Here is a 17,863-nt window from a genome sequence, read left to right on the forward strand (position 1 = left end):
TTGAAGCAATTTTACAATCTCTTGGGATCATGTACCTGATCTGCTAGTTCATAGGGATTCTCAGAAGACTTTTTTCTCAACTCATTATTCTAAGATGAGAAGAATAATATCCTTTCCTTTTAGTGATAGGCAACACGAACACACGTTAAACACCAATCCCAACCACAATGAGACACTACTTCATACCCAATAGGATGGCTATTATTAAAAAAGAAAAACAAACAGAAAATCACAAGTGTTGGCAAGCAAATGGAGAGACTGAAACTCTTGTGCATTGCTGGTTGGAATGTAAAATGCTGCAGTCACTGTGGAAAATGGTACAGAGGTTCCCTCTAATGTTAAAAAGAGAATTACTAGATGATTCAGTGATTCTACTCCTGGGGATATATCCCCAAAACACTGACAGTAGGGATCAGTATGGCAGTCTTCATTGTAGCATTATTCACAGTAGTAAAAAGAGGGAAACAACCTGTTTATCAGTGGAAGGGTGTGTGTGTGTGTGCACGCGTGCTAAGTTGCTTCAGTCATGTCCGACTCTGTGTGACCCTATGGACTGTGGCCTGCCAGGCTCCTCTGTCCATGGGATTCTCCAGGCAAGAACACTGGAGTGGCTTGCCATTTCCTTCTCCAGGGGATCTTCCCGACCCAGGGATCGAACACAGGTCTCCTGCATTGCAGGCAGGTTCTTTACCCTCTGAGCCACTAGGGAAGCAACAGAAGGATAGTTAAACCAACTGTGATTTACCGATACAATGGAGTATTATTCAGCCTTAAAGAGGAAGGAAATTCAGGCACATGGATGAACCTTGAAGACATTATGCTAAATGAAATAAACCACAAATGGACAAATATTTTATAACTCCATTCACATGAGTAGTCAAAGAAAAAGAAAGAAAGTAGAAAGGTAACTGCTAAGTGGAGGGGGAACTGGGAGTTAGCATTTAATAAGCACAAAGTTTTCAGTTTGGGAAGACGTAAAAGTTTTGGAGATAGATGGTGATGATGGTTGTATAGCAATGTGAATGTATTTAACACTGCTGAACTGTACATTCAAAAAGGAATAAAGTGGTGTCATGTTATATATATTTTACCACAATGAAAAGATTTTATACTTTTAGAAGGGTACACAGAAAGCTCTTATGGGGGATTTCCACTGGGAAGTAAAGTAAACTGTGGGATTGAGACAGTCTTGGTTTTGTTCTGTTGGAATTTTTTAAAATCATATACTTACTTGGGTTATTTTCATTTAAAACAAAAACAACCAGAATTAAGTCACACTATAATCTGGAAGTTCCTCTTTTAAAAATTTAGTCAAAGGAAATAATCAGAGAAGGTACAATGATGCATATACAAAATGTTATTTTTAATAGCAAAAATCTGGAAGCAACCTAAATGGTTATCACACAGGAATGGTTCAATAGATGGTGGGGCATCTTGACAATGAATGATCACACAGCTCTCTGACAGAAAAGGAGAACTCATATTGAGTTTTAAAAACTGGTGACATTGAATATGACCTCATTATTGTATGAAGAGTGACGTGTGCTACATGCACATTCAGGATCAGATAAAAGTCTAGAAGATGCATATAAAATGTTGACTATGGTTATTCCTGGATTATAGAATTAAGGACAATTTCTATTTGTTTCTTCATATTCTTTAACTTTGAGTTGTTATTATTATAATAATTATTGCAAAGAGCTTCTATAAGCAGAGGAATAACAGAGCTATTTCCATTTTGAGAAACAAGTAAGCAAAGGATTTGGGGGGCACTCAGCAGTGCAAAGAGTAGTGTACAGGTCACTAACCTTTAAGGGGCCCATCTCCAGGCCCTCATCTGATGGAGCCAGAGAGGCCATCACCAAGACTTTTCCAACTTATGCTTCATCAAGCTTTTACTCATTTCCCAAATGAAGAGTCACCATCTGAATTTTGCATATAAATACCTAATTCTGATTTTTACTTTTCACAACTCAGATCAGTGACATCCAGTGATAAGAATAATCAGCAAATTTAAGATATCTTTCAATAGGAAAATTCTTTCAAGCCAGTGCAGATGAATACATTTTTTATTCTAGCCAACTGCTGCCTGCACTCATGTCCTTCTAGGCAAGCAACAGACCATTCAAAAAACTTTTCAAGAAGTCCTCCTACTCTTAAAATAGTGTGTTAAAATGGTGTTTTCTTTTTTATGCTATTTTCCTTTTTATGTAATTGTGAAAATATTATGTTAGAGCTGACAGAAAAAGACATAGAGGGATATATTTTATAGATATCATCAACTTGTCCCTTAAAAATTTTTTTTGCAACAAGAAACAGGAATATGGAAGACATATGACACATTGGAAGCCTTACTTGTCCTGTGGCTTATTTAGGGAATTTTATTTTGCGTTTGGAAAATGACAGACTTCTGCTTTTAGGTAGACAAATATGAACAACTCACAAAGAGAAACCAGACTACGTACTACTTGTAAACTCTTAGAAAATCAAATAATTTAGTGTCTCTATTTTACCCTGTATATGAGCAAACAAATAGAAATGTCCAGTACTACAAAATCAGCCAAAGATCTTTACCTCAATAAAAAGCAATTCAACAGCACCCAGAAGTCACTACTCACAGCTTCTTCATTCACTAGGAAAACGCCAATGTCCATGCCACCCACCCCAGAGTGAAACGCCCCATGGCTGGCTCACTCTGTGTGGACGTGGTCTTCTCTCCTGAGCTAACCTGAAGAGCAAGCTCATTTGTTTACCACACAAACATCTGTAATTGCTAAACATCTCGGTGACATGGTGTAACAGTTACTGCTTGTGCAGACTGCCCATCCAAATTACTCTCTGCAGTATGAGCACAGGAAAACCCCAGACACAGAGAAATTAGAAACATCTGTAAAAATTAATGGCCAAATTGACCAAAGTGGTGGGGGGTGGTTAAAACAGCAAATAGTTCCAGTGTCACATCTGATTGTAGAAAATAATCCTCCACATTATAGGTTGTTCCTTAACCCATTCACAGCAACCTCCCTCCCACCTCCACAGGGGATCCTAGCTAGCAAACACTTCATTTTAACCTACTAATGCAAACTCATCACAAAGCTTGTTAGAGAATAGTATAGGTAAGATACAAGTTAAGGGAACTTATTCCATCTCTAAGAGAAAATAGAAAAAAAGGGAAAAAAAAAAAAAAAAAGAAATACCTCTTCTCCCATCATGTAGGCAGCCTCCTCTTTTCAGTTTGAAAAGGTCCCAGAACTGCCCTGCAGCCCTCCCACTTCCTTCCAACAGCCAAAGGCACGGAGCCTGAAGGACCCAGCCTAACCCTGAGTCATACTTGGGACCAAATGAGCAACGGGGAGAACAAAGCTCCCATTTGTTTGTGGTTCAGGAAGCCAGGGCCGATTCATGGCTTGGGTGGCTTCGCGAAAAGTCCTCCTCCCTCGCCTACGTTGCCGCAGGAATCTAGGCTGCCTCCTCAGACCCGCAGGTGTGACCAATGGGACAAGCAACACACTCAAGGAGCGTTTATTTGGCAGGACTTGGCAACCACTTCTGGTTAAAAACGTCAGAGAGAAAATAAAAAACCCACTATCTTTCAATAGATGACATGATTTGGGAGTGAGAGATGTCTAAGATATGGTTTGTATATGAAATGCCCATCATGAGAGTGCCTGTATTTTAAAGAAATAAAATAGTTGTAAAACACAAAAATTACTCATTAAAAAAAGACAAAATCTGAAGGAGCAGCAGCCATGCCTTTATAGAAACACTTCCCTTAGGAAAAATACAGCAAGACTTCTGCCAGCCATGTCACCAGGAGTATCCTAACAGATAGGAATAAAGTGTTTAAATAGAAATCTTGTTTTTCGCCTAAATGAGATACCATTTTAATTATCATTGTGATGACTTCAGAGCCTAGTGCTTAAGAGTTCACAACTCTATAGCCGGAGCATCTAAGATCAAATATGCAGCTGAGCCACTTCCTAATTGTGTGATCTTGAGCAACTTATTTAGACTGTGTTCACCTCAGTTTCCTTATCTATAAAATGGGTATAATAGCACAATGATACAGGGTTATCTGGCAGATTAAATAGGTAATATATGTAAACTGCTTAGAAAAGTGCCTGGCACACAGGAAGTACCCTATGAGCGACTATTACAAATTCAAGCTCACTTCAATAGTATCCTCATCTTACTACAGTTTTCATGTATGGAGATTCTGATAACTGGTTTCAGTTATTAACTATGGTTAATTTTTAAATTGAGCTCATTCAAAAACCATTTATTCAGTATTTATTAACTACCTACAGTAGTAAAGGCTTTGAATAAGATGCTGTCCCAGTCCTCAAGAAACTTGCAATCTGCTTGAGTAAATAAGGCATAGATCTGCTTATGTATCAGGCAAGAAAACACATGTGAGAAATGTCACTTGCCTGAAAATGGCAAGTATGATGCATGTGCCACAGAATTAGCATTTTGAATTTAGAGGACAGATAAGAAATCCCCTTATCAAAACCTAATTAGGATGGGAGGGACAAGACAAATCATCTCTGCAGAAGAATTCCAAATAATTAACGTAGATACTCCACCCTGAAGCAGATGAGCTCAACTTCCCACTCGTGAAAAGCAAGGCATGTACAGTGACTTCTTCCCAAAGAGTTGATGGGGAAAAGGAGAAAAAACAGACCAGCTCTACAGTGGAGAGAACTGCTAAACATTCCCTCAGCTGGGAGACCAAGGTCAACATCACCAGTGAAAAGTCATGTGGGCTGATGGGATGAGAATGGCACTCCACCTATGTGGATCTCCCCCCAAATCCATCATTTCAGTCAAATCACGAGAAAAACATCAGACAAATGCCAACTTGAGTTCATCCTACAAAATTCTGTAAAACTGCCAAGGTTACCAAAAACAAGGCAAGTCTGAGAAACTGTCACAGCCAAGGGGAGCCTAGGGAGACCAGGGCAAGCAAATGTAACGTGGTCTCCTGGACAAGATCCAGGACAAGAAAAAGGACTTTAGGTAAAAACTCAGGAAATCTTTAAAGAGGATGGACTTTAATTAATGGCAACATTAGTTCACTAATTATGATAAACTTACTATATTCATGTAAGATGCTAGTAACAGAGGAAACTGGCAGTGAGATATGTGGAAACTCTTATTATCTTCACTATTTTTCTATAAATCTAAAACTATTCTAAAATTAAAATTTTCTTAAAAAATTAATTAGGAAGATAAGCCTGCTGAATGTACATGTATATATACACAAATGTATATATGTGATTTATAGACACAATGATGATGTTCTGACTATATACATCTGCATATATATGTGTATATATATATATATACATATATATATATGTATATAAATGTATTTAATGCCTTTTCAGCTTAACTTTCTTATCTCTTCATCCTAAGCCTAGCTATTGATACAGATAGTCGAACGCGGACTCCTGGCATTTTGCTTTCCATAACACACAAAAGAGTTTTCTTTGAAAGGAAACTTGGCTCTTCTGTCAGTTCTGCTGCCAACCCAGTCTACAGCGGCCCAACTCAAAGAGTGTGCATGAGGTGGGCCCATCTGCCCCTTTCCAAGAGCTACTAGAAGTTCCTGGTGCCTGGCCAATTAGTCATCAACCACGGAACCCTGAGACTGGCAACTCTCCCAGCTACTTCCTCTCCCATTTCAGTCCACACTGCCCAGCACCTCCCCAGTTTTCTCTCCAAAGTGCCAATGTGACCAACACACTGCCTGTCAGAACCCCTCCACCAGTGTGCCAGCCCACCCAGAGATGCAGCCTGTGAGTAGGCTGGCAGACCTGAGGAAATAGGGTCAGGCCTTCCTGCAACTCAGGCTTCCCTTGTGGCTCAGCTGGTAAAGAATCTGCCTGCAATCCAGGAGACATGGGTTTGATCCCTGGGTTGGAAAGATCCCCTGGAGGAGAGAACGGCTACCCACTCCAGTATTCTGGTCTGGAGAATTTCATGGGCTGTATAGTCCATGGGGCCGCAAAGAGTCGGACACAACTGAGCGACTTTCACTTTCACTTTTCCTGCAACTTCCCGCCCCCAAGACCCCTGCTGTCCAGCCAGACCCAGCCCTTGGCCATCACCACGCTCTCCCCTGGTCCCTGTACACACTGCTGGGACCATCAATCTCCAGGTATCTTTTAACACTTGGCTCAATTGTCACTTTCCTTGAAAAATCTCCCCTACACACTATTCCCTCCTCACAGACTCCAGGCAAGTTAGCAGCTCCTTCCTCTCTAATGTCTTTAATGCTTTGGACATAGCTCTGCCAGTCCTTTTCCCCTGAATCAGAATGACTTTAAATATGTACTCACTTCTCTCTCATGTAGGGACAATCCAAAGCGCTAAATGAGAGGCCTGTATGTGACAGCTGATCTAAGGCGTGATGTGGGGGAGGAAGTATGAACTCCATTCCAGTTAACTACACCAGAGCTGCCCACCCCCTCCCCCCTCGCCCCTGCAACAAACAACCTGCCAGGTGAAAAGTCTGCACACATTATGCTAACACAGCATCCAGACATGCTGCCTAGCCAATTCCTTTCCAAATGGATTGCCATTCCTTAGCTCATTTATCTAGAAATTTCAGAGCTGCCGCTGCTGATCCATAAAATACATTCAATAAAGCTTCAGCGAATGAAGGAATGAGCCACTTAATGAGCAAATGGAAGAGTAAATCCACAACCAGGCTAAGCAGACCCCAAACAGAATGGGTCTTCCTTTATTCTCATGGTTGGATTAGGACAAAACATATTCATGTATCCAGTCACAAATATTTATTGAAGGCCACCTATAGTTTACCAATGATTTTCAAGGAACTGTAGATACAACGGTGACTAACAAAGACAGGGTCCAAAATAATGGACTTGCTTTCATTTTTTAGACTTATTTTTAGAGCACTTTGAGGTTCACAGAACAGTGAAAGGAAGGTGCAGAGATTTCCAGATACCCTGTACCTCCTCACATGCTCAGCCTCCCTCGCTATCAACATTTCACACAAGAGTGATACATTTGTTACAACCAATGAACCTCTTTATCACCCAGGGTCTCTAGTTTACCTTAGGGTTCACTCTTAACTTTTCAATTCTATGAGTTTGGGCAAATGTTTTGTATTGCCCAAAAAGTTCGTTCTGTAAGATGGTTCAGAAAAACCTGAATGAACTTTCTGGCCAACCCCATATAATGACGTGTCTATCATTATGGAATCATACAGAATTGTTGTTTAGTCACTAAGTCGTGTCAGACTCTTTTGCAACCCTATGTACTATAGCCCACCAGGCTCCTCTGTCCATAGGATTTCCCAGGCAAGAGTACTGGAGTGGGCTGTCACTTCCTTCTTCAGGGATCTTCCCAGATCAGGGATCGAACCTGTGTCTTCTGCATTTGCAGGTGGATTCTCTACCACTGAGCCACCTGGGAAGACGTGCTGTACAGAGTATTTTAAGTGCCCACACGTCCTCTGCACAGCATTTACTTTCCAATGGCCGATACTGAAGACTTGGTGACGTCAAACAGCTACCACAGATGCAGCAAAATTTATTTCTACTTCTCTAAGTGTTAAAATTTCCATAATGAAAAGTTAAGGACATGATCCTGGAGACTGCACTGCTATTTATAGGCATTCCTATTCTAACAACCAGAAGGGTAACAATAACTACTAACGTTAATTCAGTGATTATTCTATGCCAGGCACTTGGACCCATTTTTGTGTGTGTTACTTAATCCTCCTAACAACCACATGAGCCAGGTTTTCTTGCTATTCTATTCTACAGATGAGGAATCTAAATTTGTAGATATAATAATAATTTGTCCCAGGAAGAGGCAGAATTAGGATGTGAACATTGGGAATTCTGACCTTCATGCTTAATAACCACCACATTCCTAAAAACACAATTTTAAGGTCTCCTGGGAATGTGATTCTTGGTGACCATATGGCTGCTATTAAACATTTCATGGAAAATACACTATCTGAATGTTTTAGAAAGTATACATGAAACACACATAAAATACTAAACAGCACCTACTATGTCCAAGAGTAACCCTGTATACTGCTTCTGGTTCCCTTTTCTTACCACCAATCTTCTTACCTTTCCTAAATTAGGAAAGATAACACATAAAGCAAAGTCTGAAAATCCCAGACACTTCATTCAGCTTAGGCAACCAGTGGGCATCTCAATTCCATCTGCTTTTTAAAAATCACAGGTCTTTCATCTGCTTAAGAGATGTCACAAAATCTTATCCTTCAACCACTGTGCAAGACATTCAACACTATAGGTCTCAGATAATCATGACAAGGTTTGACCCAGTTGTGTTTCATTAATCAAAGTTTGTATCATTAGCTCCTGGGATTCCCCACAGCTACAGTCTTCAAAGGATTAGAGACATAACTCTCTCATTTTTAAGCAACTAAGATAATCACTTTAGATGTTTACATGTTTTAATCTTACATCAGTATACAGCTTGATGAATTTTTACTAGTAGGGATAAAAAGACTACCTGAGATATATATGATGATATTAAAATTTCTCTTCCTGCAATTTAGCTGATTAAAAAAACTGATTGCTAGCTCATTTACATGTGACTTTAATTCTAATTTTCTGTTACAAGTAAAAGCTACAATGTTGATATTATCAAGGCATTAATTTGGATGCCTGTGATTCTATAAATGAGATTCAAGATGATGAGAGTTAAAGAAGAGACTGATACAAACACAATATCTAGTTTGTGGAACACAGAAGGAAAAAAAAGAAAGAAAACAATCATTTCAAGAGAGAGAGAGAGATCATAATGGAAATCAACTAAGACGGGAAGACCATGGAGCTTCTTATAGGGAATCCAATAGGGCAAACAACCAACCTAGAAAAATATTTTTTCCAATCTGGCCATTTGAAGATCCCAGACCAAAAAGACTACTTTTCCCATTAATTTAGGGGGCCAATACTAGCTGTACCTAGGGCACTTAAGCATGGAATAAGCTGGTACCAAAAAGCCAGAATTATTCTATAGAAAAATATATCAGGGACTTCCCTGGCAGTCCAGTGGTTAAGACTTTGCCTTCCAATGCAGGGGGTGCAGGTTTGATTCCTGGATGGGGAGCTAAGATCTCATATGCCTGTCTTGGTCAGAAAACAAAAACATAAAACAGAAGCAATACTGTAACAAATTCAATAAAGACTTTGAAAATGGCTCACATCAAAAAAAACAAAACAAAACATATCAGGTTAGGTAGGTCTTGGGACTCACCTGTGCATCTGGAATTGACTTACCCAGGTGTAATACCTGACACATCTTTCTGAGTTTATTTGGCCAGGAGTGATCACCTGAGTGACTTGTGAAAAGAGAAGGCGTTCAGAAAAAGAGTGAGACGAGAGCAGGGTCACAGGGAAACAGCCTGATGAGGAAGTTCTCTCTCTGGTCCACAGGTGGGAGATAAGGTATAAGCCATGTTCATGAGAATAAAGTCCTGTCTAGGTTGCCTTCTTACAGTCTCTCAACCCGATCTCTAGGTGGATGACTCTAAAACCCACACCCACAGCTCTCTCCCCATTACTTATTTACCCAACTGCTTGATGGATGCCTCCCTTGATGGTCCCACAAGGACCTCAAAATGCAGCTAGTCTAAGACTGACCCCATAACCTTCCTTCCCCAATATCTTTCTCCTCCTGTGTTCTCTAATCAGGGAATGATATTGCCATCCATCCAGCTGCTGGAGTCAGTTGCCCAAGGCATTCTCTTCAAGTCTTTCCTCTCCTTTATCCCCCACATACCATCAAACTTCTTGATTCAATCTCCAAAATATTTCCCCCAAATACTTAATAATAATAGTTCAAAGCTGTTAGAAAATTTGTTTGTCTTATCTTGATGTTTCCTTCCATGTAAAGGGGAGACCAAACGGACATTTTCTCTGGACACTCTTGGCCTCTGGGCAGAACTGAACACTCTTGGAACTCTCTGTCTCCCTATTCACTTTTCCTGGGATAGTGAAATGACTTCTCTGATATGTGAATTTAGAAAAAATAAACCGAGCATGCTTAGCTCAGCTCTTCTTTCTCCTCTTGGAAATTGACTATCTCTGCTGTTCCCCAAGGAGCAGGCTCTTCTACATCACATGGGTCTGCCTGAGTCCAGCATCACTGAGACTGGGTGAGTGAGTCTGTCTAATTCTGGAGATCAATAGCTAGGTCCATTTGATTCTCCTAATCTATATCCTCCAAATTTTCCTTCATCAATAACAACATTGTAATATAACACAAATAGAGAAACAGACACAGATCATAAATATATAACCTGAGAAATTTTTACAAAGTAAAATAAGATCTATGTAAATAAACATACCATGTTCATAGATTGGAAAGGTGTCAATTCTCTCCCCCTCCCCCCAAAGTATCTGTAGAGTTCAAGTAATCCCATTCAAAATCCAGAAGGCTTTTTGGGGAGTAGGGGTTAACAAGCTGATTTTGTATGAAAATTTATATGAAATGGAACAGCCCAGGAAATCTTTTGGAAGAGAAATAGAGTTTGTGTAGTTACAGTACCAGAAATCAAGGTTGACTACAAAGCTACAGTAATTAAAGTAGTACAGAATGACCATAAGGACAAACAGACCAACAGAACAGAGTATGGAAGTGAACCCACACATACATAGGCACTTAAATTAGGACAAAGGTGACCTTTTTGACAAACAGGTGATCTTCAGAAAGGATGATCTTTCTGATAAACAGTGCTGAGTCAACTGAACATCCATACTGAAAAAATAAGCAAAAATAATATTCTGATTTTCCATCCACTGACTCACCTTATTCATTAACTGGTTTAGAACCTACGAGGAGGGAAATTTACTGGTAGAGTCAATATAAATTTCTGTCAACCTCTCTCCTGAATTCCAGTTACCTGTCATCTGTAATCCACTCCTCCCACTGCAACTTGGAATACTTTCCCTAAACCGCATATCTGATCATGTCCTTCTCTGCTGAGAATTGCTCCCCACTGCCCTCAAATTCAAATCCAAACTCCTTAACAAGTCTCAACACGCCCTTCCTAATCTGGGCCCGGCTTTCTTCTTCGTTCTCATCTTTTCCCACTTCCTGCTGGAAGCTCGACACACATTCTGTGCTGTTTTCTTTTCCCTTCAAGGCAAGTATACATGTTACTCTTTCCACTTTGACAACTCTGTTCTCCTCTGCCTGATGAATGTGTACTGCACCCATGGTTCTCAGCCTAAACATCACTTCCTCTAGGAAGTAGGTACACACAGACACACACGAATACACACTCCCCAGCCTCCCTAACCATTTACCACTTTCTGCCATGCCCAAGCCTTCCTGCAGCACAGCACTATGTTCTCATCCTGGTCATGGCATTCCCCACACTGTATTATTCTTCTTGTTTACTTTTCTGCAGTTCCCTGATGGGCAGTGACCTGTTCTTATTTACCACTGTATCCCCAGTGCTGAGCGTATAGTGAATACTCAATAAACACTACCTGAAATGAGTTACATTTACAGTTTCCAAGTATCTTCAGCTATATAGCATTTTTTTTGAAGTCCTATGATTCCCTGGTGGTGCAATGGTAAAGAATTCGCCTGCCAATGCAGGAGATGTGGATTCAATCCCTGATCCAGGGAGATCCCCTGGAGTAAGCTCTGGCAATCCATTCTAGTTTTCCTGCTTGGAAAATCCCATGGACAGAGGAGCTAGTGAGCTACAGTCCATGGGGGTCACAAAGAGTTGGACAGCATGTAGCAACTGAACACACACACACACACACACACACACACACGAAGTAGGATAGGTATAAAGAGTATTCCCATTTTACAGATGGTCCAACTGAGGTAAAGTCAGTTTGTAAAGGTCAATCAGCTAGGACAACGGTACCACACCTTTCTAATCTTATGATATTCAACTGAATTCACCTTTAGCCACATCATATTTTCCACTGTTTTTGATATAACACATATTTAGCTCTGGCCTGAGTTTAAATGGTACATTTTCCCCCAAGTTTTTTTTTAACCTTTATCAGAGGAAATTTCCAACATGTACAAAAACAGAGCACAGCATACTGCACCCCCGTGTATGCACCACCTAGTGTCAACAATTATCAACTCATAACCAATCTGGTTTCCTCTGTGCCTCACCCACTCTTCCATCTTCCAACTTACTGGAAGTCAAATCCCAGACATTAAATCATTTCATCTATACATATTTCGGTTAAATGGTGCATTAAACACATCATTCACAGGCATATTCACAACTGGTAGTGTTAAAAAGGTTCATAACTGGGGTCCTTCCTTATAGTTCAATAAGAGAAGCAAGAATACTAATTATTTCCTTGTTGTTATGGGTGGGTGTTAAAACTACACCAGTATCTCTCTCCTGGTGTTTAATCATCAGCATTCAACCACTCCGGGTAGGGTGATACAGATTAAAGCACAAGTAAAATAAGCACAGAATTTTCAACTGACTCAGAAAAGTAGATCTTTGAACTTCTCACACTTGAACAGAAAGCACACTAGAATGCTCGCAGCTGTTAACAATTATCATAGTCCTTTTTTTCCCCTCATGTAAGTTATCAAACCAGTCATGTCAGAAGGTCAACTGCCCCAGCCTAAGTGGAAGACCCGCTTGTGCTTCACTGAACACAGATGCTGTCACATGAGATCCAGTATGTGCTTCTGCAAAACTGAAACAGTGAGCTCAACTCTCAAAGGAAACTTTCTTCCTTAAACATAAATCTCTGACGCAGAACTATCTCAAAAGCGATGAGAACCAGGTTGTACACTAGTAAAACATCATCACACTCATGCGCTCCCACGCCAGGTTGTGCAATAACATAATGGATCCATAAATCTATGGAACTATCCATGGCGCCAACAACAGGGGGTGGAGAGAGTTTTAAATCCTCTTAGATGCTGTAAAAATTGTCCGCTGCCAGTAAAGCAGGCTGGGAAGTTTACGTTTCCCCCAGAGACTTCACAATGAGAAGCAGGCTAAGGGAGCTGCCAGCACATGGTTTCATTCTGCAAACAAACCATGAATCAAGATGCACACACACGCTGTATATGTGTGTATGTGTGTATTACTCTGATGAAGTTAACATTTCATGTCTGTAAGACCGATGCAGTAAATCTTGTTTCACAAAGATGCAGCGAACCATACAACTACTATATTTCCAACTATATAACTGTTATCTTATCACACTCAGTCCCCTCATTTCATAGATGTCTGTAATCTCTAAAGTGCTAGTTTTAATATTATTCCTGTAACTAATACTGAGCACCTACCATGTGCCACACACTGTTCTAAGCACATTACACACATCAGTGAACAAAGAATAAACATAATACAAGATAAACATTATGTCAGAAGGGTGCGTGTGCTAGGGAAAACAAAAAGTGCAGTGCAGGAGGGGCCAAGGGGGCAGGTTCCTGAATGATGGGGCATCAGGGAAGAGAGGCAGGCAGCTGGAGAGGGGTGCAGATGGTAACAGAGTGTCCAGGCAGAGGCCCCCCAAGAGGGAGCATGCGTGGCATGTGTGAGGAGGAACCAGAGGGCTGGGAGTCAGCAAGCAGGGAAAGAGCAGTGAGCAGAGAGGTCCAAGTGGCCATGGGCTTCAGGTCATCCTAGCTCCTGGGCTGTGGGGAAGATTCTCACTTTGGTTCACAGGGGAGCCTCTACAGGTGTTTGAAAAGAGTGGCATGACCCTGGCTTCGACACTGACACTAGGCTGTAGGGGAGGGGAGACCGATTAGAGGTCACCGCAGTGATGGTGAGAGCGGAGCTGAAGAAGGTGCCAGACACGCTTAGGAGGCAACGCGGTAGGGCTGCTGATGGATCGGCCATGGGATGTGAGGGAACGAGGGGCGTGAGAGACCACCCCAGTGCTTTTCTCCCAAGTGATGGGAGGGGGAGCGGCACTGCCCTCAACTGAGATGGGAAGGCTGTGGGCAGAGTGATTTGAGAGGGAAGAGGATGAGTTCTGGCCTGGACAAGCTGATAAGAATTTCAGAACTGCAAGTGACTTTTTCCCAATCTGCCTTCAGTTGTTCTTATTAATTTGCCACAAACTTGGCCATGAATAAAAAAAATACAATTAAATTTTTTTCCAGCATTTCAGGAGTTCAGTAGCTAGTAAGATTTCTCTGTACAGAAATGATGTGTTATACTGCTATACTTAAAATGGATAACCAACAAGTACCTACTGTACAGCACAGGGAACTCTCTTCAATGTTATGTGGCAGCCAGGATGGGAGGGGAGTTTGGGGAAGAATGGATACATGTATATGTATGGCTGAGATAGATAAGAATTTATCTTATATAAAATTGTCTTATATAAGGATTTATCTTATGTAAAAATAAGAATTTAAGAACTTCAAGTGGAGATATTCAAGTCGGCAGCTGGACATGTGGCTGGCCGTGGGGCTCAGAGGACATGTGCTGAGGTACAAACCTGGGAATATTATATTTGTCACTGATTATGCACACGCGATGTGCTTTTACACAGAGAAGAATTAGACCAAGAATCATAAAACAAACAGAAGGAATTAACTGTTCACTGACAGAGTCAATGATCATGTTCATTTCAACCTCTTGAATAAAATGAAGAAAAAACTGTATTCATTGTTCCTTCCCAAGATGGGAACTTGCTTTTTTTGTAAATATCTCCTGGAATCTGAAAGTGACTGTGTTGAACAGAAATGAGCTCACAAGCTGGGATACTAAATAGTTTTCAGATCTTGAGAAACACCAAATTGATTGCTGAAGGAAACAATGGTGTATAAGAGAAGTTTCCATGAAAGAATTTAAATGAAACAGTCTTTTGTTTTTAAGTGTCTGTCCTTTCTGTCTTACTCATTTCTCAGATGTTTAAGTGTCCAAAAAGTTTCCTTTCCAGATTTTGTTTCTAATGCATGATGACACCAGGCTAGGTTGCTGGTGGATGGAGGGAGGGAGGTGGGTGGAAGTTCTACAGCTGCAGAAGATGATGCAACTTTCAAAAATTCATCTCACTGAAAAATGGAAAACCCTTAAAAGCTGCGGATAAACCTGCAGTAGCGATGTTGCCAATACCCCATCCCCTAAGCCTGCTGGCACAAACGTCAAAGAGAAAATTTCAGCACTAAATCAAATTAACAAACATTCCTTAAGCACAGCACGAGTGTAGCTTATTACAATCTGGAAAATTCCACAGTATCTATCAAATCCTAAGCAAGGCTATGATGCTTAGAAGTATACCACAGAAGACGTCACTGACAGCCACAAGCATGACGGCTCGGGGTGTGTTGCTGTGGCAACCGAATAGTCAGCAGCAGCACGCTGTCTGCCTTTCACCAACCCAGAACCAGGGGCAGGACAAAACAGCCAGCTCCCTGACAGGAAAGACCCAGGCACTCACAGCGAGGGCCATCTCCGCCATTCATGCACGCAGGAGACTTCCTTGTGGCAGTCTGAAATCATTTGCACCAAAGACCTTGAGAAAAAAATGCATAACCCCTTTCTCTAGTGCAGAAGCAGTCAACATGCCCCAGCACAAAGCACCAGAGAAACATTCCAGGAGAGGAGAGAGACTGGTGGCTGCCTGAAAAGTATCAAGGTCATGTGTTTAGCTGAGACCAGGCGTGAGTGGCTTTTCTCCAGAGAAAACCGAGAAGGGCTGGTCTATGGGAAAAGTCACCCTGAGAAATGTTCCGTAGATAGGAGATCAGTAAGAAAAGCAACAGTAAACTAGAGCGTGAGCCTTTTTAAAAGCTGTCCTCATACAGAAGGTGAGCTGCACACAAGGACAATGAGAGCCCAAGAGAGGCATAGGACATCTTAGACGTCAAGCCCTACGAGGTAACTTTTGGATACAGGACATTATGTGGAAATAAAACAGAAACTTTCGAACATACCTTTTCCACTGGCAGAAAGTCATTTTCTACTTCAATCGACCTTGGTCTTAGCTTTATTGGCTTGTCTTTGAAAATATCTCCAAAGCCCACTCCCTTGACTTTCTTCGGCTGGATGGCAGCTGTTGCGACTGTGCCGTTGGCACCCTCAGATTTGGTACTGCTTGAGTCACCCCCGTCACTCTCGGAGCCTGTAGTTTCCCTTAAACCTGTCAAGAGCGGGGATGGGGAAAGAAAGAGCTCAGAAATCAGCCACAGCCATGAAGCACCTCATAGCCGGCCAGGAACCACTGCTCCAAGTATCATAAGGTACAGGATAACTTGCGTTGCCATTGTTCATTTAGTGTGTAAGGATGTTGCAGGGAGGTGGCTCTGAGTTTTGTTCCACCTCCCCAGCCTTGAATTTTAAGAAGCGAATCAAAAATTTTCAGAACATCCAATTTCAAAGCAGATGCCTCTGTCAATGTGACATGTCACCTCTTTTCAGCCAGAGCCTGGTTCTTAGCCAAATTTGTTTTGGTGCAGACTATGCAGTAACAACCTTTCCTGCCCCCTCTCGCCTCCCAACCCAGTCAGTACCACATACTGTACCTCCTATCTCTATGACATGTCAATTAGCAATTAGCAACGAAAGTAACATTTCCTAAAGGGAAACTGTAAAGCTAAAAGCCATTTAAACAAATTAGCAATTAAAGAAACCACACAAAATTATGACTGCCAAAGAATTAAATTTCTGGATGGCTTTACAAGGAATAAATGCACACAGACATGCTTCTCTAGGATAGCACTAAACCAAACTTGACATTGAAACACTTTCACTGGCAAGATGATTGTATTTGTTAAAGAAGGAAAGGAAGCTGCCTTGTGGGAGGCCAGAATGCCCCAAGCCTCCAGCTCTTCTTCACTCCCCTAACACCAACGTTTCCCTGAAGCTGAACTCCTTTCCAAAGAAGAACACTGGGGACATGACACCTTTCCTTGGACTTCCTGTGGTCAAACCATTATCAGCAAGACAGCGTGGACACTTACCTCCCCAGATTCCTTTTTCCCCAGGCTCTGCCCACAATCATGTTCCTAAAAGGAAGAGCCTATTTGTTTCTAGTTAATCTCTGAGTGTACATTCTTACTTTGATGGCTAGTACATTAGTCATGGCATCAAAGGACAAGAATCAAAGGACATTTTATGAAAAGTCTACCATTAAGCCTGTCTCTAAAAGACTCGAAATGTGCAGAATAGCTCCTGAACATTGACTATGTATCTGCTGATGACAATGATGCTCTAGTTCTCTATTAGCCACACTGTGTATTATCTTCCTACAGGTAAGGTGGCCTCCTAGTACCTAAGAAAAATACACCAAATCACTGCTTGCATAAATTGTCATAAAATGTCGAAGTCATTCATACACACAAGTGTCAGTGCAGGAAAAAACTGTTAAATGAAAACAGAAAAAAATACAGAAAAGTCATTAAAAATCGCTAACATGTTTCAAAATCAAATCTTTTAAACAATGGCTGTGTTTGTTGTTGCTGCTGTTTTCAATAAAACAGTAATTATAAGCCAGGAAGGGAGGGGGCAAGGAGGAAGATCCCAGGTGTACATTTTAATTAACTAAAGAACAGCATTTATGAGCAAGAACAGAGGGCATAAGAATAAGGAACAGCCCACAACAAGGGGGTCGGCTGCAATTTACAGGACTGGATGCAAGTGTGCAAACACGGAGAACCTCCCTGGATTAGCTATCCATTCATGTGTTTATCTGTTCATTGTTTGGGAAATATCCCTGCTGGAGATATAATTTCGGAGTCTAAATATTATGTCATTTCCCCTTTAACATGTTCTCGTTTTGCTGTATGGATTCTTTCTGTGTGATAAATGGCTCGTATATTCTTTTCTGGTTTGGAAAGAAGCATTTGAGAGTGGAATAAAGAAATGGTTAGTGAATAGAAACCA

General features: G+C 41.1%; 1 protein-coding gene across 13 annotated transcripts in view; it reads right to left on the reverse strand.

Moving 5' to 3' along the window:
* The window catches only part of SH3KBP1 (SH3 domain containing kinase binding protein 1), a 334,366-nt gene that overhangs the window by 129,522 nt on the left and 186,981 nt on the right, over positions 1 to 17,863 (reverse strand). For 11 of the 13 annotated variants that reach the window (XM_086387406.1, XM_086387410.1, XM_086387408.1 and 8 more), the window contains one exon: positions 15,916 to 16,121. In XM_086387406.1, coding sequence (XP_086243532.1) covers positions 15,916 to 16,121 — 206 coding nt within the window. Of the gene's footprint in view, positions 1 to 2,574; positions 2,721 to 3,197; positions 3,377 to 15,915; positions 16,122 to 17,863 lie in introns of those variants that run through there. The other 2 variants (XM_086387418.1, XM_086387419.1) reach the window with 2 other exon arrangements.

Source organism: Bos grunniens, chromosome X, assembly GCF_055505025.1.
Source record: "Bos grunniens cultivar Pamir isolate PY7600 chromosome X, Bosgru_T2T1.0, whole genome shotgun sequence".
NCBI lineage: Eukaryota > Metazoa > Chordata > Mammalia > Artiodactyla > Bovidae > Bos > Bos grunniens.